At 40.4% G+C, this 23,321-nt stretch overlaps 1 protein-coding gene across 2 annotated transcripts in view; it reads left to right on the plus strand.

Annotated features, from left to right (window-relative positions):
- The window catches only part of Prpf6 (pre-mRNA processing factor 6), an 87,819-nt gene that overhangs the window by 12,638 nt on the left and 51,860 nt on the right, over nucleotides 1-23,321 (plus strand). For both annotated transcript variants that reach the window (XM_028885213.1, XM_037205503.1), the window contains exons 3-6: nucleotides 8,820-8,938; nucleotides 16,258-16,336; nucleotides 16,681-16,857; nucleotides 17,066-17,221. In XM_028885213.1, the coding sequence (XP_028741046.1) occupies nucleotides 8,820-8,938; nucleotides 16,258-16,336; nucleotides 16,681-16,857; nucleotides 17,066-17,221 (531 nt within the window). The remainder of the gene's footprint in view (nucleotides 1-8,819; nucleotides 8,939-16,257; nucleotides 16,337-16,680; nucleotides 16,858-17,065; nucleotides 17,222-23,321) is intronic.

Below are 23,321 nucleotides of genomic sequence, written 5' to 3' on the forward strand. Positions count from 1 at the left end.
TCCTGGCGTCTATTTCTCCTAGGTGAGTTTGTTTCTTTTTGTTCTAGAGCTTTCAGTTGTGCTGCTAATTCATTGGTATGGGATTTCTCCATCTTCTTTATGAATTTTCCTCTTAGCACTGCTTTCATAGTGTCCCATAAGTTTGGGTATGTTGTACTTTCATTTTCTTGAATTCTAGGTAATCTTTAATTTCTTTCTTTATTTTTTCCTTGACCCATTGATGTTTCAGGTGGGCGTTATTCAGTTTCCATGAGATTGTAGGCTTTCTATAATTTTTGTTGTTGTTGAAGTCTAACTTTAAGGCACGGTGGTCCGATAAGATACAGGAGGTTATTCTAATTTTTTTGTATCTGTTGAGACTTGTTTTGTGACTAAGCATGTGGTCAATTTTTGAGAAGATTCCATGGGGTGTTGAGAAGAAGGTATATTCTTTTGTGTTAGGATGGAATGTTCTGTAGATATCTATTAAGTCCATTTGAGTCATAACATCTGTTAGTTCCTTTATTTCTTTGTTAAGTTTCAGTCTGGTAGATCTGTCTTTTTGTGAGAGTGGTGTGTTGAAATCTCCCACTACTAATGTGTGGGGTTTGATGTGCGTTTTAAGCTTTAGTAATGTTTCTTTTATGAATGTGGGTGCCTTTGTATTTGGGGCATAAATGTTCAGAATCGAGATTTCATCTTGGTGGATTTTTCCTGTGATAAATATGTAATGTCCATCCTGATCTCTTTTGATTGATTTTAGTTTGAAGTCTGTTTTATTAGATATTAGGATAGCTACACCAGCTTGTTTCCTAGGTCCATTTGCTTGGAAAGCCTTTTCCTAGCCCTTTACTCTGAGGTTGTGTCTGTCTTTGAAGTTAAGGTGTGTTTCTGGTATGCAGCAGATGGATGGATCCTGTTTTCTTTTTTCTCTCTCTTTTTTTTTTTTTTTTGGTTTTTCGAGACAGGGTTTCTCTGTGTAGCTTTGCGCCTTTCCTGGAACTCACTTGGTAGCCCAGGCTGGCCTCGAACTCACAGAGATCCGCCTGGCTCTGCCTCCCGAGTGCTGGGATTAAAGGCTTGCGCCACCACCGCCCGGCCTGGATCCTGTTTTCTTATCCATTCTTTTAGTCTGTGTCTTTTTATAGGTGAGTTGAGACCATTGATATTGATGGATATTAATGACCAGTGATTGTTAATTCCTGTTATTTTTTGTGGTCGTGTTGTGTTGTCCTTCTTTGGTGTTTGTTGGTGTGGGATTATCTATTGCCTGAGTTTTCATGGGTGTGTTTAGCTTCTTTGGGTTGGATTTTTCCTTCTAGTGCTTTCTGTAGGGCTGGGTTTGTGGACAGGTATTCATTAAATCTGGTTTTATCCTGGAATATTTTGTTTACTCCGCCTATGGTGATTGAGAGTTTTGCTGGGTATAATAGTCTGGGTTGGCATCCGTGGTCTCTTAGTGTCTGCATAAGATTTGTCCAGGACCTTCTAGCTTTCATAGTCTCTATTGAGAAGTCTGGTGTTATCCTGATGGGTTTGCCTTTATATGTTACTTGGTCTTTTTCCTTTGCAGCTTTTAATATTTTTTCTTTGTTCTGTATGTTTAGTGTTTTGATTATTATGTGGCGAGGGGGATTTTTTTTTTGGATCCAGCCTATTCGGTGTTCTGTAAGCTTCTTGTATCTTCATAGGTATTTCTTTTTTAGGTTAGGAAAGTTTTCTTCTATGATTTTGTTGAATATATTTTCTGTGCCTTTGAGTGGTATTCTTCTCCTTCTTCTATCCCTATTATTCTTAGGTTTGGTTTTTTCATGGTGTCCCAAATTTCTTGGACGTTTTGTGTTACGACTTTTTTGTCTAGTGTTTTCTTTGACTGACGAATCTATTTTCTCTATTGTGTCTTCAGTGTCAGAGATTCTCTGTTCCATCTCTTGTATTCGGTTGGTTATGCTTGTTTCTGTAGTTCCTGTTCATTTAGTCAGGATTTTTATTTCCAGCATACCCTCAGCTTGTGTTTAATTATTGTCTCAATTTCATTTTTCAGATCTTGGAATGTTTCTTTCATCTGTTTAATTACTTTTTCTTGGCTTTCTTTGATTTCTTCCAATTTTTTGTTTGTTTTTTCTTCCATTTCTTTAAGGGAATTTTTTATTTCCTCTTTAAGAGAGTTTTTCATTTCCTCTTTAATGGAGTTTTTCTTTTCCTCTTTAAGGGAAATTTTTATTTCCTCTTTAATGGAGGTTTTAATTTCCTCTTTAAGGGAATTTTTTATTTCCTCTTTAAGGGAATTTTTTATTTCTTCTTTAAGGGCCTCTTTCATCTTCTTAAAGTCATTTTTAGGATTGATTTCTCTTTCTTCTGCCTTGGTATTTTCAGGTCTTGCAGGTGTAGAATCACTAGGTTCTGATGTTGTCATATAGGTCTTTATGTTGTTGCCTGTATTTTTGCATCGGCGACTACTCATCTCTTCCTCTCCTTGGTGCAGGCAATGTCTGTATCTGGAGGTGCCTCTCTTGTTCTAGTTTTTAGTCTTGGGTCACTAGGAGTTCTTGGTGAAATTGGGGCTGTTGGGCTCTGTTTCTTCAGGAGCAGCTTAGTCAAATCAGTGTTAGTGGGTTTTGTCTCTGGGAGCAGTTGTTCCTAGTCAGTGTAGGATGTGCTTAGGGTTTTTAGTGGTTGGTAGGTTTGTAGGGGTTAGTTTTTTTTGTTTTGTTTTGTTTGTTTTTTTTTTGGGGTGGGGGAGCAGGGAAAGGTAGCTGTCTAGTCCCTGGGACTCCGATAGGTAGGGCTTAGGGACTAGAGACCTGATCTGTCGGTCTGGAGATGGGAGCTTACCTGTTCTTAGTCGGTGAAGTGTATACTTACGATTCTGGTGATCTGGTTCGGTGACTGGGCAGCGCCTCCTTTTGTGTTCTCAGGTCACGTTTTGCTCATTTGTCAACTCCTCACCTGATCTTGTTTCCTCAGACTTCAAACTGTAGGATTCTGAATCCTCTCCCGGATGGATTTCAGCTGAGCAGGGTAGTCTTATCAACACCTCCAAGTTGATGGGTTTTGCAGGATCAGCAGCTAGGCCCTGAGTTGTCCTCAGACAGAGTGTTCAGATCCGTTTTGGTCTCATCCCATGGAGACTGCTCCTTCCCCAGGTATTGAGATTAAAGGCGCGTCCCTGTTCCAAGCTCTTGATTAAGAGCTTGTTTTCACTAACTCCTGGGCAGGTAATAGCTCAGTTTCTGGTCTTTATTACAACTGTGTCTTGGCTGCCGGCTGCCGCCTTCGCCTGCCTGTCGGTCTCTGCCAAGAGTTTTCGTGTGTGTGTGTGTGTGTGTGTGTGTGTGTGTGTGTGTGTGTGTGTGTCTGTATGTGTCTGTAGCAAGAATCTTAAAAGGTCTTACTAATAAAAACAAACCCAGAGCCAGGTATTGAGGTGAACGCTGAAAGATCCGAGAAACAGAACAAGCCACATCCAGCCTCACCTTGACAACTTCTCAGCTGATCTTATTTCCTCAGACTGAAAGCCTGAGTCCTCATCTGAATGGATTTCAGTTGTACTGCTGCTCAAAAGCCTAAAAGCTTAAAAAGACCTCTAGTTCCTGGTCCTCATGCCTTATATACCTTTCTGCTTCCTGCCATCACTTCTTAGGATTAAAGACGAGTTTCTTTCCCCAGCAAGACATGAGATCTCAAGTGCTGGGATTAAAGGTGTGTGCCACCACACCTGGCTGTATTCCTAGTGTGGCCTTGAACTCACAGGGATCCACACACATCTCTGCCTTCCAAATGATAGGATTAAAGGTATGTGTGCCACCATTTTCTGGCCTCTATGTCTACCTAGTGGCTGTTCTGTTCTCTGACCCCAGATAAGTTTATTAGGGTGCACAATATGTTGGGGAACACAATATCATCACATGTGTCTATGCATGTTTGTTTGCAACTTGTGTGCATGTGCCAAAGGAAGGCCAGAAGAGGGTGTCTGATCCTCTGGAGCTGGAGTTACAGGTAGTTGTGAGCTGCTGAACATGGGTACTAGGAATAGAATCCAGGTCTTCCTCTGCAAAAGCAGCAAACACTCTTCAACTGCTGAGTTACATGTTCAGCCCATCTCCAGGATTTTTAAGATTTTTTTTTCTATTTCTGTGAAGAATGTTAATGGAATTTAGAACATTTATTTATTTTAATTTTTTATTTGTGTACATATGTACATGTCCACCAAAGTCAGAAGAGAGTGTCAGATCCCCTGGAGCTGGAGTTATAGGTGGGTGTGAGTAACTGATTTGCATGCTGGGAACTGAACTTGGGTCCTTTGGAAGAGCAGTAAGTGCTGTTAACTGCTGAGCCATCTCTTCAACTGTCACTGGAATTTTGATTAGGGCTGCATTGAATGCTTAGATTGCTTTTTGATAAATAGCCATTTTCACAATGTTTCCAATCCATGAGCATAGGAAGTCTTTCCATCTTCTAGTGTCCTTAGTTTTTTTCTTTAGTGTTTTAAAGTTTTCATTATAGAGAGCTTTCAATCCTTGATTAGATTATTCGTGTGTGTGTGTGTGTGTGTGTGTGTGTGTGTGTGTGTGTGTGTGTGTTTAGGCTATTGTGAATAGGATTATTTCCTTGTTTCATTGTTATGTAGGAAGACAACTGAGTTTTGTATGTTAATTTTTGTCCTGTACAATTTTAATAGTTTTCTGGTGGAGTCCTCAGGGCCTCTTATATATAGAAGCATATCATCTGTAAATAGAGATATTTCTTCCTTTCCTATTTGTATTCCCTTTACTTTCTTACTACTGTAGTAAAGACTTACTGTATTTTATATTGAATATGAGTGTTTGTTCCTGATTCCAGTGGAAATGCTTTTGAGTTTTCCCCAGTTTAATATAGTTGTTACAGGTTTGTTGTATATAGCTTTTGTTGAGATGTTCCTTCTATTCCACATTTCATTTTGACTTTTAACATGAAGGGGTGTTAGATTTTTTTTTTAAAGCCTTTTCTGCATCTAATCAAGATTCCCATGTCACTTTTGTCTGTGAATCTGTTTATTAAATGTATATTTTTTTTAAAAAAAGGAAAAATGTATATTTTTAATTCTGTGTATATATGTGTCAGTGTATGGGTATATATTGGATTTCCTGGAACTGGAAGTACAGGCAGTTGTGAGCTGCCTGATTTGGGTGCTGGGACTCAAACTCCGGACCTCTGCAAGAGAAGTATACATTCTTTTTTTTTTTTTTTTTTTGGTTTTTCGAGACAGGGTTTCTCTGTGTAGCTTTGTGCCTCTCCTGGGACTCACTTGGTAGTCCAGGCTGGCCTTGAACTCACAGAGATCCGCCTGTCTCTGCCTCCCGAGTGCTGGGATTAAAGGCGTGCACCGCTGCCGCCCAGCTGAGAAGTATACATTCTTAACCTCTCCATCTCTCTAGCCCCTATTTTATTTAAATTGTGATGAGCATTCATACAAATGCCTGTGGAAGCCAGAAGCTGGTATTGAAGCCCTCTGGAGTTAGAGGCAGTTGTAAGCTGCTTGATGTGGGTACTGATCTATGTAAGTAAATTGCAAAACATGAGTTTTGCAACTCTGGGTTTGGTGTCCCAGGTTTCAGCACCAAAAATGTAGGTAAATTGGTTGTAAAACATGATTTTTGGAACTCTGTGGGTTTGGTGTCCCGTGTTTCAGCACCAAAAATGTAAGTAAATTGGTTGCAGCAACTCTGGGTTTGGTCCCAGGTTTTGGCACCAAAATGTGAGTTTTGTAACTCTGGGAAAGGTGTCCCAACTACCTGGGAAGTCAGGCAACACCTTGAGCTGCTTAGGATAGCTCTGATGGCCGAACTGCATGGAGACAGTTCAGCCCTGGAGGGGAAGGTATTCTGGACACCTGGAGCTGCTCAGAACAACAGCTCTTCCCTGAAGATGTCCCAGACACTTGGAGCTGTTTAGCACAATTCTGAGCAAAACTGTGTTTCTTTCTACCCTGATCTGAGCCATCTTTCCCTAGTTCGGGCCTCTAGGATCAGGGTGGGTTTCTTTAGCCAGCCCCTTTTTCCTACAATCTGGAAATTGAGAACATTAATATTAAGAGTTCTTGTGTGGTGGTGGAGCACACCTTTAATTCCAGCCATCAGGAGGCAGAGGCAGGCCGATCAAGTTCTAGGCTTGCCTGGTCTACAGAGCGAGTTCTAGAACAGTCAAGGCTACACAGAGAGACCGTCTCAAAAAAGCAAAAACAAACAAACAAACAAACAAAAAACAAAAAGAAATTCAGAGTTCTTATAGAATGGTATGTATGGATTTCTGTCATTTTGCTGATTTTGTAGTGTATTTGTTTTCTCTTCCTCTCTTGCTTAACTATAAATAGCAAGGTTTATTCTTTCTTGTGGCCTCATGGGCAATCTAACTGGGGAATATACAAATAAAAACAAAACCATCATAAAACAGAAATGCAAATTAAATAATAGAAAATAAGAAATAAAAAGAATGCTATAGAATGCATTGCTGGCATAGCTGTGTTCTTAATTGAAAGGTAAAGTTCTTGATGAGATGAACTTTACCTTTAACTTCCACAGAAAGGAGCTGACGAGCTACCATAGGAAGGGAACTCAGGTTCATTTTCCATCTTTAGCAGTATATGAGAGAGAGAACAGTAAAAACACAAAGAACTAGGTACTACTTTTGTCTCTTTTTGTAAGGAAATACACTTGTAGATTCAGAACACTACATGCTGGTGTTTTTCCTGGATGTTTTTTAGTGATAGTGCTGATGCTGACTTAACTTCATCGTTGAACTTCTTTGTTGTTTGGTACAGTCAACTGAGGTCTTTAAAGAGTTTGTTTGTTTGTTTTGTTTTTTAAAATTTATTTATTAATACAGTGTTCTGTCTGCATGTATGCCTGCAAGCCAGAAGAGGGCACTAGATCTCATTACAGGCGATTGTGAGCTACCATGTGGTTGCTGGGAACTGAACTCAGGACCTCTGGAAGAGCAGTTAGTGCTTTTAACCACTGAGCCATCTCTCCAGCCCTAAGTGTTATCATTTCTTTTTCCTTTTTTTTTTTAGAATTATTTATATTTTATGTATGAGTGTTCTGCACACCAGAAGAGGGCATCGTATCCTCTTATAGATGGTTGTGAGCCATCATGTGGATGCTGGGAATTGAACTCAGGACCTCTGGAAGAACAGCCAGTGCTCTTAACCACTGAGCAATCTCTCCAGCCCCTTTCAAGAGTTTTTAAAGCATGTCTAAGGAACATCTTTCCTTTGAGAAAAAACATTTTGTAGAATGTTAATTTTGAAATAATTTTAAACTTGGAGAAACTTGGAAAAATAGTATTCCTAAAATATTAGAAAAGGGGCCGGAGAAATGTTTGGTGGTTAAGAGTAGTTGCTGCTCTTCCGAAGGATTTAGTTCAGTTCCCAGCACCAACATCAGGCTGTTCACACTATTTGTAACTCCATTTCCAGGGAATCCAATGTCTTCTTCTGACCTCTGTGGTTGTCTGAATACGTAGGCCTACAAATACGTGAGTGTACGAGTGCACACACATACACAAAAGTGCTTGAGCACACACATACACACATGCGTGTGCGCACATGTAGATAAAAATAAAATAAAGCAGTTGTGGTGATGCATGCCCTTAATCCCAGTACTTAGCAGCAGGGGCAGGTGGATCTCTGTGAGTTCGAGGCTAGCCTGGTCTACCTAAAGTATTTCAGGCCAGTCAGGGATGAATAGTGAGAGCCTGTCTTAAAATAAAATATTTAGAATAAATGAAAGGAATTACTAGGCATAGTGGCCAGTGCCTTTAATTCCAGCACTTGGGAGGTAGAGGCAGGTGGACCTATGTGGATTCAAGACTAGCCTGTTCTGCATAGCAAGTTCCATCCAGGCCAGCCAGAGCTACATAGTGAGACCCTGTCTCAGGAAAAAAAAAAGTTCTTACATACTATCTCCATTTTGTCTCATCTTATACAATTTTAGTAAATTATAGAAACCTTTTAACCTATTGACACTATATTATTAACTAAGCTACAGATTTTATTTCAATTTTACAGTGTTTCTATAAATGTCTCGGTCATGAACCTGGTCCAGGATTTCCCAATGTATTTTGTTTTCTTAGTGTGCTGGTTAATTTTAACTGTCAGTTGACATAATCTAGAATTACCTGGGAAGAGAGTCTCAATAAAGAAATTATCAGAATCAGGCTGACCTGTGGGCATGTCTGTTGGGGTTTGTCTTGATTATTGATCACGGTGGAAAACACACCCTGAATGTAGGTGGTACCATTCCATGGGCTGAGCCCTGAATTGTGTAAGGGTGAAGAAAACTAGCTGAGTAGAAGCAAGTGAGGGTGGGTTTATTTTCTGCCCTTGACTGGATGTATGTGGTCAACTCCCTCGAAGCCTCTACCTCCATGATTTTCCTGCAGTGATGGTCTGTAACCTGGAATTGTATGTCAAATAAGCCCTTTCTTCCCTAAATTGACTTTTTTGTTGTTGTTGTTTTGGTTTTCACCACAGCATTGTGTAGCCTTAACTGTTCTGGAACTCACTCCATAGACCATGCTGGCGTTGAACTGAAGATCCGCCTGCCTCTGCCTCCCGAGTACTGGGATTGAAGGCATGTGCCTCCACCACCCAGCTCCTAAATTGTTTTTTACTCAGGGTATTTTGTCACAGCAACAGAAAAGTATGCTTAGTTTCTTCCAACTGGAATAGCTCCTCTGTCCTTTTTTTTTTTTTTTTTTTTTTTTTTAAGATTTAGTAATTTTTATTTTATGCATATGAGTGTTCTGCTTTCTGTTTTGGTGGGAAAGCTGACCCTTTTTATGTATTGTTTGGTTCTTAGTTTAATGGCTATGCGGGGAGCCTCTTCTCGAGTGGGCCCTATGAGAAAGATGATGAGGAAGCAGATGCTATTTATGCAGCTCTGGATAAAAGGATGGATGAAAGAAGAAAAGAAAGAAGGTATGTTATTTCATACTGTGCTTTCAGATAAAATAAATTTCTTTTTGTTGTGTTTTATTTTGGGCTAGGAGGAAAGTTGCAAAAATAGTCTGTATGTCTACTTGACTTCAGAGGCTACTTGGACCTTGGTTTGTAACAGCTGTACCTGCATAAAGGCTGGGTATTTGCAGAATAGCCTTAAGGCTTAGAAGCTGCCACAAAAGCAGCAGAATTTGGGGTAATACTTTGACTATGATCAGGGTTACTTAAGCTTGGCTGGCCTAGAAATGACAGAGATCTGTCTGCTTCTACCTCCTTAGTATTGTACCACCATGTCCAGTAGGGTTGCCTTTTTGGGGGAGGATGCAAAGGATTAAACCTGAGGTTTTTTTTATTTTGTTTTGTTTTGTTTTTTTCTGGGACAAGGTCTTGCTATTTAGCTCTGGATGTAGTGGAACTCTATGTAGATCAGGCTGATCTTGAACTCATAGAGATCCACATGCCTTCGTTTCCCAAATGCTGGTACTAAAGATACAGGTTTTTTGTTTTATTTTATTTTGGTTTTGGAAACCTAGAATCTTTTTTTTTTTTTTTTTTTTTTTTTTTTTCTCCAAGACAGGGTTTCTCTGTGAAACACAGAGATCCGCCTCCCGAGTGCTGGGATTAAAGGCGTGCACTGCCGCCGCCGCCGCCGCCGCCACCACCACCCGGCCTAAGCCTTTTTTCCTTTTTCCTTCCTTCCTTTGTTCCTTCCTTTCTTCTTTCCCTCTCTCCCTCCCTCCTTCCCTCTCTCTCTCTCTCTCTTTTTTAATTTTTTTAGACAAGGTTTCTCTGTGTAGAACACAGATCTGCCTGCTTCTGCCTCCTAAGTGCTGGGATATGCCATCATTGCCCAGCTTTTTTTTTTTTTTTTTTAATTATTATTAAATTAAACTTTTGAAAATCTTTCTAAAGCTTGCATTTTTTCCCCCCGAGACAGAGCTTCTCTGTGTAGCCTTGGAGCGTGTCCTGGAACTCACTCTGTAGACCAGGCTGGCCTCAACTCACAGAGATCCACCTGCTCTGCCTCCCAAGTGCTGGGATTAAAGGTGTGGGCCATCACCCCCCACAAGCCATTTTTTTTTTTTTGGTACTTGCATTTTTTTTACCTATATGAGTGTTTTGCCTACATGTATATCTATGCAACATATGTGTGGGTGGTCCCCTTGAAGGACAAAAGAAGGCATTAGATCCCCCTGGAATTTGAGTTGCAGATGGTTGTGAATTGCCATGTGGGTGCTGGGAATGGAATCTGTTGACAAGCATTCAGTGCTCTTAAACACTGAGCCATTTCTCTAGCCATCTCTTATTTTTTATCTGTCTGTCTGTCTGTCTATCTATCAATCAATCATATTTATTTATTTATTTATTATGTATACAGTGTTCTGCCTGCATGTGTCCTTGCAGGCCAGAAGAGGGCACCAGATCTCATTACAGGTGGTTGTGAGCCACCATATGGTTGCTGGGAATTGAACTCAGGACCTCTGGAAGAGCTGCTAATACTCTTAACCACTGAGCCATCTCTCCAGCTGTTATTTTGGTTTTTTGAGACTGATTCTGTCATAGCCATCACTGTCTTGGAACTTAGTATGTAGACCAGACTCTGCCTTCAGACCACAGATATCTTCTTACCTCTTCTTCCTGAGATTTTAATTTGTGTGTGTGTGTGTGTGTGTGTGTGTGTGTGTGTGTGTGTGTATACACCCTTGGAGGCCAGAGACACAAGTTACAGGAAGTTGTGAGCTATTCAATGTGGGTGTTGGGAACTGAACTCAGGTCCTCTTCAGAGCAGTATGACCTCTTAACCACCGATTAATTTCTCAGTCCTCTCCTTTTCCTTTTTGGTTTTTGAAGTGATGTTTCATTATGTAGTTCTGGTTGACCTTGAATATATGGAAATCTCTTTCCTTAACTTTCTGCATTATCAGATTTGTAGGCCTGTACTGTCATGCTCATCTTAGGGTTGCCATCTTCAATATTTATATATTTATATATTTTTATTTATATGAATGTTTCACCTGCATGGATGTATGTGTGTAGTTGGATTTTTTTTGTAGGGACCATCTGCTGTGGAATAATCCTTTTGTATATTGTGAAGATTTGTCACTCAGATTGGTTTAATAAAAAACCGATTGGCTGATAGCCAGGCAGGAAGTGTAGGTGGGGTGTCCAAACTAAGGATGCTGGGATGAAGAAGGGTGGAGTCAGAAGAGTTACTAGCCAGAGGGAGCAGGAATTGAACATACCATGTTAATAAAGTTACGGCCATGTGGCAGAATGTAAATAAGGAATATGGGTTAACTTAAAATGTAAGAGCTAGTTAGTAATAAGCCTGAGCTGTTGGCCAAGCATTTATAATTAATATAAACCTCAGTGTGTTTGAGAGCGGCTGTGTGACAAGAAAACTCTGCCTACAACTGTCGGCTCCCTAGTAGCCGACACAGAGACTTATTATTAGTTATGAAAGCTAGGCAGATAGCTTAGGCTTGTTTCAGTTCTTTTTTTAGTTTTTTTTGGGGGTGGGTGGGGGACACAGGATTTCTCTCTGTTGCTTTGGTGCCTGTCCTGGATCTCACTCTGTAGGCCAGGCTGGCCTCAAACTCACAGAGATCCGCCAGGCTCTGCCTCCTGAGTGCTGGGATTAAAGGCATGCGCCACCTCTGCTTGTTTAGGCTTGTTTGTAACTAGCTCTTATAACTTAACTCATTTCTATTAATTTTCATTCTGCCTTGTGGCTTTATTACCTCATCTTCTTTCTGTGTGCTCTGTATATCTCCTGGCTTCTCTGCCTGCTTCCCAGCATCCTCCCTGCCCAGAAATCCTACCTAGCTATTGGCTGTTCAGCTTTTTATTAAACCAATCAGTGACATGTCTTCACAGTGTACAAAAAGATTATTCCACAACATTTCCCCCTTTTTTGTCTAAATAAAAAGGAAAGGTTTGGGCAAGAGAGATGGCTCAGAGGTTAAGAGGACTGACTGCTCTTCCAGAGGTCCCGAGTTCAATTCCCAGCAACCACATGGTGTGGCTCACAACCATCTATAATGAGATCTGGTGCCCTCTTCTGGTGTGCAGACATACATACAAACAGAACACTGTATACATAATAAAAAATAAATCTTAAAAAAAAAAATGAAAGGTTTTAACTCTAACATAGTAAAACTATACACAATAAGAACAATTATCAAGAAAGGGTTACATTCATAATGTCCAGTCCATTTGTATTTGGCATATTCAGAAAAAATACTCTATTATCTATTTTATCTTGATGAATTTAAAGTTTGATACCTAAACCATTTTCTATTGTAACTTGTATTACCATCTTAAAACTATTTCTTTAGACCTCAAAACATTTTTTTAGATAAACAATTTAAGCTTTTATGTCTCTCAACTTTATAAACTTTACATCTGTTACCTAAGTTTTTTTCTCAATTTGATAACAAGGAAAACTGTAAAACTGTAACTATTTAGTCTTCAGTCTCCATCAGAGACCCAAAAAGGATAAAATATTACCTGAGTAAACAGGAAGCGCAGAGCAAACAACTTCCAAAACTATAGAAATGATAGAAACAGTTGGCTTCCTGGACAGTCACCCTAGTTTCCTCTGCAACGTTGGGGCATCTGTCTTCAGGCTACAGGCCCAGAATATCTGATAGATTTTCCTGTGAAGCAGGAATTTTGAAGGACTGTCCTATTTTGTCTTGTCAAAATTTGGCAGATGCTTTCTTTTGTGTCTTGGTTGTCCATTTTGGACAATATACTATTTGAGGCAAGGACAGTTTTTTTGCCCAGTGACTAGCTTTTGCCATAAAGAAAGCAAACTCTGGGTGGCTGGGTGGTGGCGGTGCATGCCTTTAATCCCAGCACTTGGGAGGCAGAGGCAGGTGGATCTCTGAGTTCGAGGTCAGAATGGTCTACAGAGCGAGATCCAGGATAGGCACCAAAACGACACAGAGAAACCCTGTCTGGGGAGCAGTGGGAGCAAACTCCATATGGAGGTTCTTTGATGATGTCCATCAACATTTTTTTTAGGTAGATTATTAATTATGAAAGCTGGGCTGATAGCTTAGGCTTGTTTCTAACTAGTTCTTATAACTTAAATAACTCATTTCTATTAATTTATTTTCTGCCTCATGGCTTTATTACCTCATCTCTGTACTGCCCATCATGCTTGCTCTGTGTCTCCTGGCATTTCTGCCTTTTTCCCAAGTGTCCTCCCTGTCCAGAAATCCTGCTTAGCTATTGGCTGTTCAGCTTTTTATTAAACCAATCAGAGTGACACATCTTCATGGTATACATAAAGATTATTCCACAACATATGTGCACCATAGAGGCCAGAAGAGCATGTTGGATCCTCTGAAACTGGAGTTATAAATGGTTGTGAGTAGCATATGGATACTGGGAACTGAACCCAAGTCCTTTGCAAGACCAGCTAGTGCACTTAGCCTATGAGACATCTCTTTAGCCCTAGGGTTATCCAATCTTGAAATGGGAGTAAGAGTAATTCTTATCTCTCTCTGTTAAATAATTTGGAAATAGAGTCAGGTGGCAAGTGAAAAATCTAGATCTTGTGGGTTAGAGATAGTGGTTTGGAAGTCCATGCCACATGTCTCTATTGTGAAATGGGGTAGGTCACACTAGACTGGTGGGTGAAGAAAACTATAAGGGGCCTGTAGTTGAGTTGGCTACGGTGGTGGGCACTTGGTGCCATGTTGGTCGAGATTGGAACTTGGGTGTCCCTATTTGAGATGCAAGGCTCTTGTATTTGTTTTGTAGGGCTTCAAGGTGACATTTTTTTTTTTTTAATTTTTTTAAATTTTTATTTATTATGTATACATCACTTTAATATGCCAACTTTCTGAATTCTGTATTCTATTTTGGGAAAGTTTATGGGAAGTGAACACAGATACTGCAAAGCATACTTATGTTGCTTTGTAGGTTTTGTTTGTTTGGTTTTATTTTTAAGACAAGGTCTCACTCTAGTGCAAGCTTCCTGAAACTTGCTGTGTAGCCCAGGCTGGCCTTGAACTCAGAGATTTTCCTGCTTCTGCATCCCATGTGCTGGGATTAAAAGCATGTACCATGTACCTAGTAGAAACCATATGTTGAGCCCAGCATAGTGATACACATTTTTAATCCCAGTGCTTGGGAGGCAGAGGCAGGTGGACTCTTGGCCAACTTTGTCCACAGAGGGAGTTCTAGGACAGCCAGAGCTGACTACACAGAGAAATCATGTCTTGAAAAACAAAAACAAACAACAACAACAAAAAGGGGGGGAAAAAACGTACTTTGGATTTTGACTTTTTCCAGAGCTTAGTGATACTGATAAAATAGTTAATTTCTGTACCTGATAATAGGTTTCTCTGCTGACCCAGTAAGCCAGATCAAGCTGAATTGAAAAAGAAAAGGAACAGGTTTATCTGAGCAAAGCAGCTCCCGGGTGAGTCCTCCAGCCCCAGAGATGGTGCTGGAGAGTCACATGCCTGAAATAAAGCAGGGAGATTATATGTCCTGTAGGTGAGGGGTGATGCCACAAGCTGGGTTTGTGTCTACGTATGGTCAAAAGCTTTAATGCTTAGGTGGGAACTTGGGCTGCTGGCAACTTCAGGGGAGGAGGTATCGTAGCCTCCAAGAATTCAGAACTGGGCTTTTTGGTGCCTTCCCTTTGTTTAGAGATTTGCTGAGAGGGTGTGGTCTGGAGAGGGAGAGAGACAGGAATGAGACTTTCCAGATCAAGCAAGAGTGAGCTGGAGGTTCCAACTGAACAGTAGTCTCTTGAGTTGTTGGATAATGATAGTGTTGCTATAGCTTCTTGTCAGCCTTGTAATCAATGGGAGGAAACAACTGTTAATCCCACCACATGAGAGTCAAGACCAATTACCCCTATTTTTTGGTCAAATTAAAAGGGAAGCTTTATTTTCTGTCAGACAAGCCTATCTTCCTAAAGTAGGGTTTGAAAGTACAGCATAGAACAAAGGAAAGGATAGTGTTTCTATAGTCCAAAAACTGCAAGAGTAAGTGGTTTTCATGGGTTGGGGGATTTCCAGAGGAATTTTGGTTACATAGGAACTTGGCTGAACATTTTATACTTACTTGGCAGAACATCTTATCTTATCAGGGTATATTCAAGGTGTGAGTCAAACTCCACAGGGTGGAGAACAGCATGTCAAATTCCAGAAACAGGTTGAAACATGGTCAGCTTGAATTTTGCAGCAAACAAATGAACTTGTGATCTTATAGCAAAGTGGCTTCAATCCTTAAGGTGGAGTTAGGCTGGACCATCACAACTGACACTACAGGGTGCAGTGTTGAAGTGTTGATAGATGTGCAGTTAGGGGAGTAAAATATGTTTTTCCTTATAATGGGTTTTCTTCCTTTTCTTCTTTTTCGAAGGGGAGTGGGGGGTTGGGGGGGTGGGGTGGGGGTGGGGAGACAGGGTCTCTACATAGCTCTGGCTGTCCTGGAACTCACCTACCACATAGATAGATAGACCAGGCTGGCCTTGAACTCACAGAGCTTTGCCTATCTCTGCCTCCCAGTGTTGAGATTAAAGGTGTGTGACTTCATACCTGACTATAATGGATTTATTTTGATGTAAACATATCACTTAAGGAACATCTATGAAAGTAAGGTATCTGATTTACTGTTTTCATTTGATAAATAATTGAATGATTAGATTTGTGATTATATCTACAGTTGCCTAAAATATATTCTAGTTAACTGTTAAATGTGTGGAATTGTTTTTGATTGTTTAATTAAGATAGACAACAAACCAACTTCATTTTGCAATGGACATCCAATTTTCTTTTTTTTAATGAATTTTATTTTTATTTTTTAGAACTTATTCATTTTGTATATATGACTGTTTTGCCTGCATGTCTGTATGTATACTAAGTGCATGCCTAGTGCCCATGGATGCCGGAAAAGGGCATTGGATCCCTTAGAACTGGAGTTGTGGATAGCTGTGAGCCACCGTGTGGGGCCTGGGAAATAAATCTGCCTTCTCTTTAAGAAGAAGTGCTATAAGCTTATATCTACTATTTCTCCAAACCCTACATCTAATATCTCTTTTTAAAAATTTCTATTTATTTAATGTGCATTGGTTTTTTGCCTGCATGTATGTCTGTGTGAGGGTGTCAGGACCCCTGGAACTGGAGTTACAGACAGTTGTGAGCTGCTATGTGGGTGCTGGAAATTGAACCAGTGTCCTCTGGAAGAACAGTCAGTGCTCTTAACTGCTGAGCCATCTCTCCAGCCCCACATCTAATACTTGTAATGCAGGCACATATTTTATTTCCTAGAGAGCAAAGGGAGAAAGAAGAGATTGAGAAATACCGAATGGAGCGTCCCAAAATCCAGCAGCAATTTTCAGATCTCAAGGTGAGCAGATGGGTTGGCATACTGGTTCTCGGGCCCTCATCTAAGCAGTAGACTACTCTACTGTAGTACTTGAACCTTTACTAACTGTTGTTTACTTAGTTTAGAAGATTAATTGCTTAGGGGAGGTTTGTGCTTCAATATATTTGATCTTCTGTCCTATGTTCTAAAAAAACAAAGGAAAAAATATTTCTTCCTTTTTTTAAAAAAAAAGATTTATTTATTTTTTTTTAAATGGAAAACCATTTCTGCATCAATCCTTTCTAAGGCACAGTAGGCCAGAGGCTTGAATAGGGCAAATACGAAGTCATGTAGATGACTAACATTTGGGATCTGCATATTTCCAGAGGAAGTTGGCAGAGGTCACAGAAGAAGAGTGGCTGAGCATCCCAGAGGTTGGCGATGCCAGAAACAAACGTCAACGGAATCCACGCTATGAGAAGCTGACCCCTGTTCCTGACAGTTTCTTTGCCAAACATTTACAGACTGGAGAGAACCACACTTCTGTGGATCCTCGACAAACCGTGAGTATCTGAACAGAAGCAAATGAGGCTTCTTTAGTCTGGATAAGGGTTTGGTGAGAAGGGTGAATGTTGAGTTCTTCTGTAGCTGTGCTATGGCAAGAGTCTGAATAGCTGTACCTATTAGGGCATAGGGACTAGGGATTGGTGTTTTGAGGAGGTGGGGATCTTTAGCATGACCGTGCAAACCAGTGTTTTATCCTCCTCCTAGCAATTTGGAGGTCTGAACACACCCTATCCAGGTGGCTTGAACACTCCATACCCTGGTGGAATGACACCGGGGCTGATGACACCTGGTACAGGGGAGCTGGACATGAGGAAGATTGGTCAAGCAAGAAATACCCTGATGGACATGAGGCTTAGCCAGGTGAGAATTTGTCATGTGTATTTTCTTATAGATGATACTGAAAGGGGGAGAAAGCAACAAATTTGGGGAATGTAACTCAGTTGGTAGATCACTTGCCTAGCATATGCAAGGCCCTTAGTTTGATCCCCAGCATAAACAAAACACTCAACAAATTAAAAACGGAAATGTGTAAAGTTTATTTTTTATGTTGGTCATAAAATGAAACTCTGCCCTTGTCATAAAGTGGGTAAGATTCTATCTGCAGGTGAGTATTTGTGTCTCTCTACAGGGCATGCACACTCAGCACAACAAATAAAGGGCCAGTCCTGTGTGACATGCTAGTTTGTCCCTTTGAGGTATGAGGCATCATAGGGGATGAGTGCATTCCCAACAAATTTCATATGCTCTATTGTTAATGTCCTTTTTTTAAGCACTGGGAATGAATTCAGGCTCCTACACTTGCTAAGCAAGTGCTCTACCACTGAGCTAAATTTCCTAACCCTTTGTTACTGCATTTTTAAAATTTATAATAGCAAATATTTTACAATAAAAAACTAATAGCAGCTGGGCATTGTTGTTCAAATCTTAGATGGTCTTTTAATAAAAAACCCAGAGGCAGATGTAGCAGAAATCTTAAAAAGTTCTTATTAATAAAAACAAATCCAGAGGCAGGTATTGGGGTGAATGCTGGAAGATCAGAGAAGCAGAACAAACCACAGCTACCTCACCTCGCCAGTTCCTCACCTGATCCAGTTTCCTCATATTGGAAGCTTCTGAGTCCTCATCCGAATGGGTCTCAGCTGAACTGCTGCTAGAAGCCTGAAAGCTTAACCAGCCAAAAGCTTCTAATTTCTGGTCCTCACACCTTATATATCTTTCTGTTTTCTGCCATCACTCCCTGGGATTAAAGGCTCACTTTTTGGGATTAAAGGTGTGAGTCACCATGCCTGGCTGTTTCCAATGTGGCCTTGAACTCACAGAGATCCAGAGGGATTTCTGCCTCTGGAATGGAATGCTAGGATTAAAGGCATGTGCTACCACTGCTTATCTCTATGTTTAATATTGTGGCTGTTCTCTTCTCTGACCCCAGATAAGTTTATTAGGGTGCACAATATTTTAGGGAACACAATACCACCATAGCCAGATATCAGGGTGAAAGCTGAAAGATCAGAGAAACAGAGCAGCCAGCCACTAGTTCTTACCTCTATGAAATCTTAAGCCTAAAGAAAGTGAGTTCCTATTTCCTCATGCCTTATATACCTTTCTCTGCCCTGTCATATGACTTCCTGGGATTAAAAGCAAGTGTGTTTCCCAAGCAAAGGCATGAGATCTCAAGTGCTGGGATTAAAGGTCTGTGTGCCATCACTACCTGACCTATGTCTAATCTAATGGCTGGCTCTGTCCTCTGATCCTCAGGCAAGTTTATTAGATTACACAATATATCACCACAGGGCATGGTGATGTACACCTTTAATCTCAGCACTTGGGAGGCAGACACAGGTGAACCTCTGTGAGTTTGATACCAGCCTGGTCTACAAAGCAAGTTCTAGGATAGCCAGGGCTGTTACACAGAGAAACTCTGTCTCAAAACAAAACAAAACAACAACAACAACAAAAAAAAAACCCCCAAAAATCCCAGTAGCTTATTGATTTTTTAAAAATTTTCACTTTTTTCACTAACACGTGTATGTCTCTTTTACCTTGTAAAATGGAGAGTAGTTTATATGCAGCATGATTTAATCTTCTTTTGTGTGTGGTATTGGAGATGAGACTTATTATATGCTAGGTAAACATTGTATGACTGAGCTGCATGTCCTGTTCCCCCACCCTTTATTTCCTTGTCATTTTCTCTTTTTCTTTCTTTCTTTTTTTTTTTCTTTTTCTTTTTTTTTTTTGAGACAGTATTTTGTTGTGTAGCTTAGGCTGGTCTGGAACTTTCTATGTAACTAGGCTGGTGTTGAACTCACAGTGATCCTGTCTCTTCTTCCCAAGTTTGTTCTCAAACTTACTATCCTCCTGGTTCAGCCTCTTGTATGCTGGGATCACAGTTGAATGATACCATGCCTGGTCTCAGTAGTTGATCTTTGGAGAATTTCTGAGTTGTTTTTACTTTCTTTCTCTTTTCTTTCTCTCTCTCTCTCTTTTTAACTCTATGTTTTGAATTCATAGGCTTCTGTGTGGCACATTTAAGACAGTATTTCTGTAAAGTCTTTGAAGTGGAATTTTTTTTTTTTTTAGGTTTTTTTTGAGACAGGGTTTCTCTGTGTAGCTTTGCGCCTTTCCTGGAGCTCACTTGGTAGCCCAGGCTGGCCTCGAACTCACAGAGATCCGCCTGCCTCTGCCTCCCGAGTGCTGGGATTAAAGGCGTGCGCCACCACCGCCCGGCTTGAAGTGGAATTTTTTTTTGCTGCATATCATATTACCTTCCTCATTTTACACTCCTATCCTGGACCTACTGGATGACGTGACATCTCTGGCACCTAGCACTGCTGGATCCCCTTCGTCACTCTGTCTGTCTAAAGCATACTGTCCATCTCTGAACCCAGTAGGCTTCCAGTTGGTCAGTTTTTTTTCTAAAGATTTGTTTATTTTTACTTTAAATGTATGAGTGTTTTGCCTGCATTGTATGTCTTGTATGTATGTGCAGTGTCTATAGAAGCCAGAAGAGCGCATTGGATTCCCTGGAACCAGAGTTACAGATGAGCCATCATGTGTAATCTGCAAGTCAAAAATCTGGGTCCTGGGGCCTGGAGAGATGGCTCAGAGGTTAAGAGCACTGACTCTTCTTCCAGAAGTCTTGAGTTCAATTCCCAGCAACCACATGGTGGCTTACAACCATCTGTAATGAGATCTGGTGCCCTCTTCTGGCCTGCAGTCATATATGCTGTATACATAATAAAATAAATCTTTAAAAAAAAAAAATCTGGGTCCTCTGGAAGAGCAGCCTATAGTCAGAGCCTTTTCTCTGTCCCACTCAGTCCCGCAATCCTTCAGCCGCTTATAAAATAATCCTCAGAGGCTTAATATTAATTGCAAACTGTTTGGTCTATGGCTCAGGCTTATTGCTATTACATCTTAAATTAACCCATTTCTATTAATCTATGTATTGCCATGTGTCTCGTGTCTTTACCTATGTTCTATTACATTTTGCTACCCTGGCAACTGGATGGTGTCTGATCTGACTTCTTCTACCTGTATCTCTGCTTAGATTTCCCGTCTGGCTCTTATCCTACCTTGCCATAAGCCAAAGCAGCTTTATTTATTAATTAATGATAGCAACACATATTCACAGTGTACAGAAAGACAACCCACAGCAGCAGCCAGTGTTCTTTAACTGCTGAGTCATCTCTTTAGCTCCCAGTTAATGATTTAGTTGTGGTGCAGTTAAATACCATGAATCTCTCAGGGTCTGAGAAACACCTTATTGTGGCAGTTTACTTCCCTGTTTTGTATTTAATATCAGTGTCACTTTGTTGCCTTTGGTTTGTTCTTTTTTTCTCTTAGCTGTTGTAGAATTAATATTTTCTTTTTTTGGCTTTTCGAGACAGGGTTTCTCTGTGTAGCTTTGCGCCTTTTCCTGGAACTCACTTGGTAGTCCAGGCTGGCCTCGAACTCACAGAGATCCGCCTGCCTCTGCCTTCCGAGTGCTGGGATTAAAGGCGTGCGCCACCACCGCCCAGCAATATTTTCTTGTAAGAGCATTGAAAAGCAATTAATGCCGGTTGTGGTGGCACACGCTGGTAGGATTTGCTGAAGGAGGCGGAGGCAGGAGGATCATGAGAAGCAATTAATGTTTCTCTATTTCTTTTCCTCTTTTCCTTTTTTGTGGTACTAGGATAGAACCCAGGGCCTTCATTGTATTAGGCAGGTGTTCTACTCCTGAGCTATAACCCCAGCTAAGAGTATTTAAAAAAAAAAAAAAAAAAAACAAAAGAAAAACATGTACCATGGTAATATTTAATGTTAAAGTGTGTGTGTGTGTGTGTGTGTGTGTGTGTGTGTGTGTGTGATAAGCTTTACATTTTCTTCTTTCTCTTTTTAATTTTTATTTTATTTATTTTCTGTGACAGGGTCTCACTATGTAGACCAGGCTGGCTTCTAATTCAGTTTCTGCCTCAGGAGTACTGAGATTAAAGGCACATGCCTCTATGTGGGCTTTATCTTTCTTATTTATCTCCCTATCTTTTTAAAAAATAATTGTTAGGGGTAGAACCCAGAGTGTCAAGCATTCTAGATAAGCAGTATACTATTGAGCTATACCCCCACACCAGAATTTACCATTTTAAACTTTTTGTGTGTGTTTATATCTGAGACAAGGTCTTACTATGACTACATTGCCCAGGCTGGCCTCATACTTCTGCCTTAAGTGATCCTCCTGCCTGTTAGTACTACAGATAGAATATTATCATCCTGGATATTTTAACCATTTTTATGTGTATGTTTATCACTTTAAGTTCTTTCCTGATATTATGCAGCCATCACTGCCATCCAGTTCTGAGGACTGAACTCGGACATTCTGGAAGAGAAGAAAGTACTTTTAACTGTTGAGCTATCTCTTCCATTTCAACATTTATTTTGTTTTTCTTTGAAAATAGCCATTCTCTTTGTGTGTGTGCGTGTGAATGTGTGTGTACATGAATGTGTGTGATGTATATACATGTTTATGTGGGTTTGTGCATAGTGCATATGTTAATGTACTCATGTATGGAGGCCAGAGGTCAGCACTGGGTGCCTTCCTCTAGTCTCTTACTTTATTTGTTCTTTTTTTTTTTTAAAGGTAGGATTTAATATTTCTAATTGGTAAGTAATGCAGAAGCTAGGACTATACAAAATAGAATGGTCCTGCATATATTCTTCAGGGTATTATTGTTGTTTTCTTTTGAGACAGGATCTGACATGTAATTGGCTGGCCTGAAATTATGTAGACCAGGCTAGCCTTGAACTTGTAGTATTTCCTTGCCTTTGCCTCCCATTTGCTGGATTTACAGATATAAGCTATCATGCCTGGGGTTTTGGAGGAGAGGAAGACAGTCTCAATGACCTAGCTGACTTCATACTTGCTATGTAGCCAAGGATGACCTTGAATTTCTGATCCTTTCTACCACTATCTTTGAAGTGCTGGGATTATAGGCATGTAGCACCATGCCCAGTTACTAGAAAAAAGAAACACAAGTTCCTCTGTGTAGTTTTGGTTCCTGTCCTGGATCTCACTCTGTAGACCAGGCTGACCTCGAACTCACAAAGATCTGCTTGGCTCTGCCTCATGAATGCTGGGATTAAAGGCGTGCTGCACCACCGCCTGGCAGCCCGTCTTTTCTTAAGAGTGTTGTACAGTGTGGAAATATACCTATAAAATCTCAGTACTCAGGAAGCTGAGGCAGGAGCATCACCTTGAGTCTGAGTCTAATTTGGGTCATAGTATGAGATCTTGTCTTTTAAAAAATGTTAGTTTTTTAAAAGACATTGTTTTTCCACCTTGCATTGGGTGAGGAAAGGTCCTGCACCTCTTAGCCCAAAGCAAGCCTTGTCCTTTTCTCTTTGGTTTTGTGGGCCGCCCCAGGTCGTTGGAGAGAATACATACACTTGCCTTTCCTACCACAACTAAGGCAGCCCTGTCCCGACCTTTTTTTTATTTTTAAGATTTGTTTTCATTTTATGTGTGAGCACTGGATTTAAAAGCAGGTACTGCTGTGCCCAACTTTAATGTGGGTGTTCAGGTCCTCATGCTCTCATGGCAAACACTTGACCAATTAAACCATCTCCCCTGATTCCCAGAATAGCCATTCTAATGGGTGTGAAGTTGTAATTTTATTTGTATATTCCTAATGATTAGTAATGTTAGTCATCCTTTTATGTATTTGCTATTTAGAGACATAGATTCAAGATGCTTGCTCTTTTGTTTGCTTAGTTTTTGTCCTTTTTATTTTTTAAAATTTTATGTCTATGAGTGTTTTTGCTTGCATGTTTGTGTGTGCAACATGTGTGTGCCTGGTACTGTTCAAATTTAGAAGAGGGCATTGGATTCCCTGGAACTGGAGTTTGGAGATGGTTATGAGTAACCATGTGGTTGCTAGGACCCAAACCTTGGTCCTCTGCGAGAGCAACAAATGCTCCTAACTAC

This window comes from Peromyscus leucopus, chromosome 4 (genome assembly GCF_004664715.2).
Source record: "Peromyscus leucopus breed LL Stock chromosome 4, UCI_PerLeu_2.1, whole genome shotgun sequence".
NCBI lineage: Eukaryota > Metazoa > Chordata > Mammalia > Rodentia > Cricetidae > Peromyscus > Peromyscus leucopus.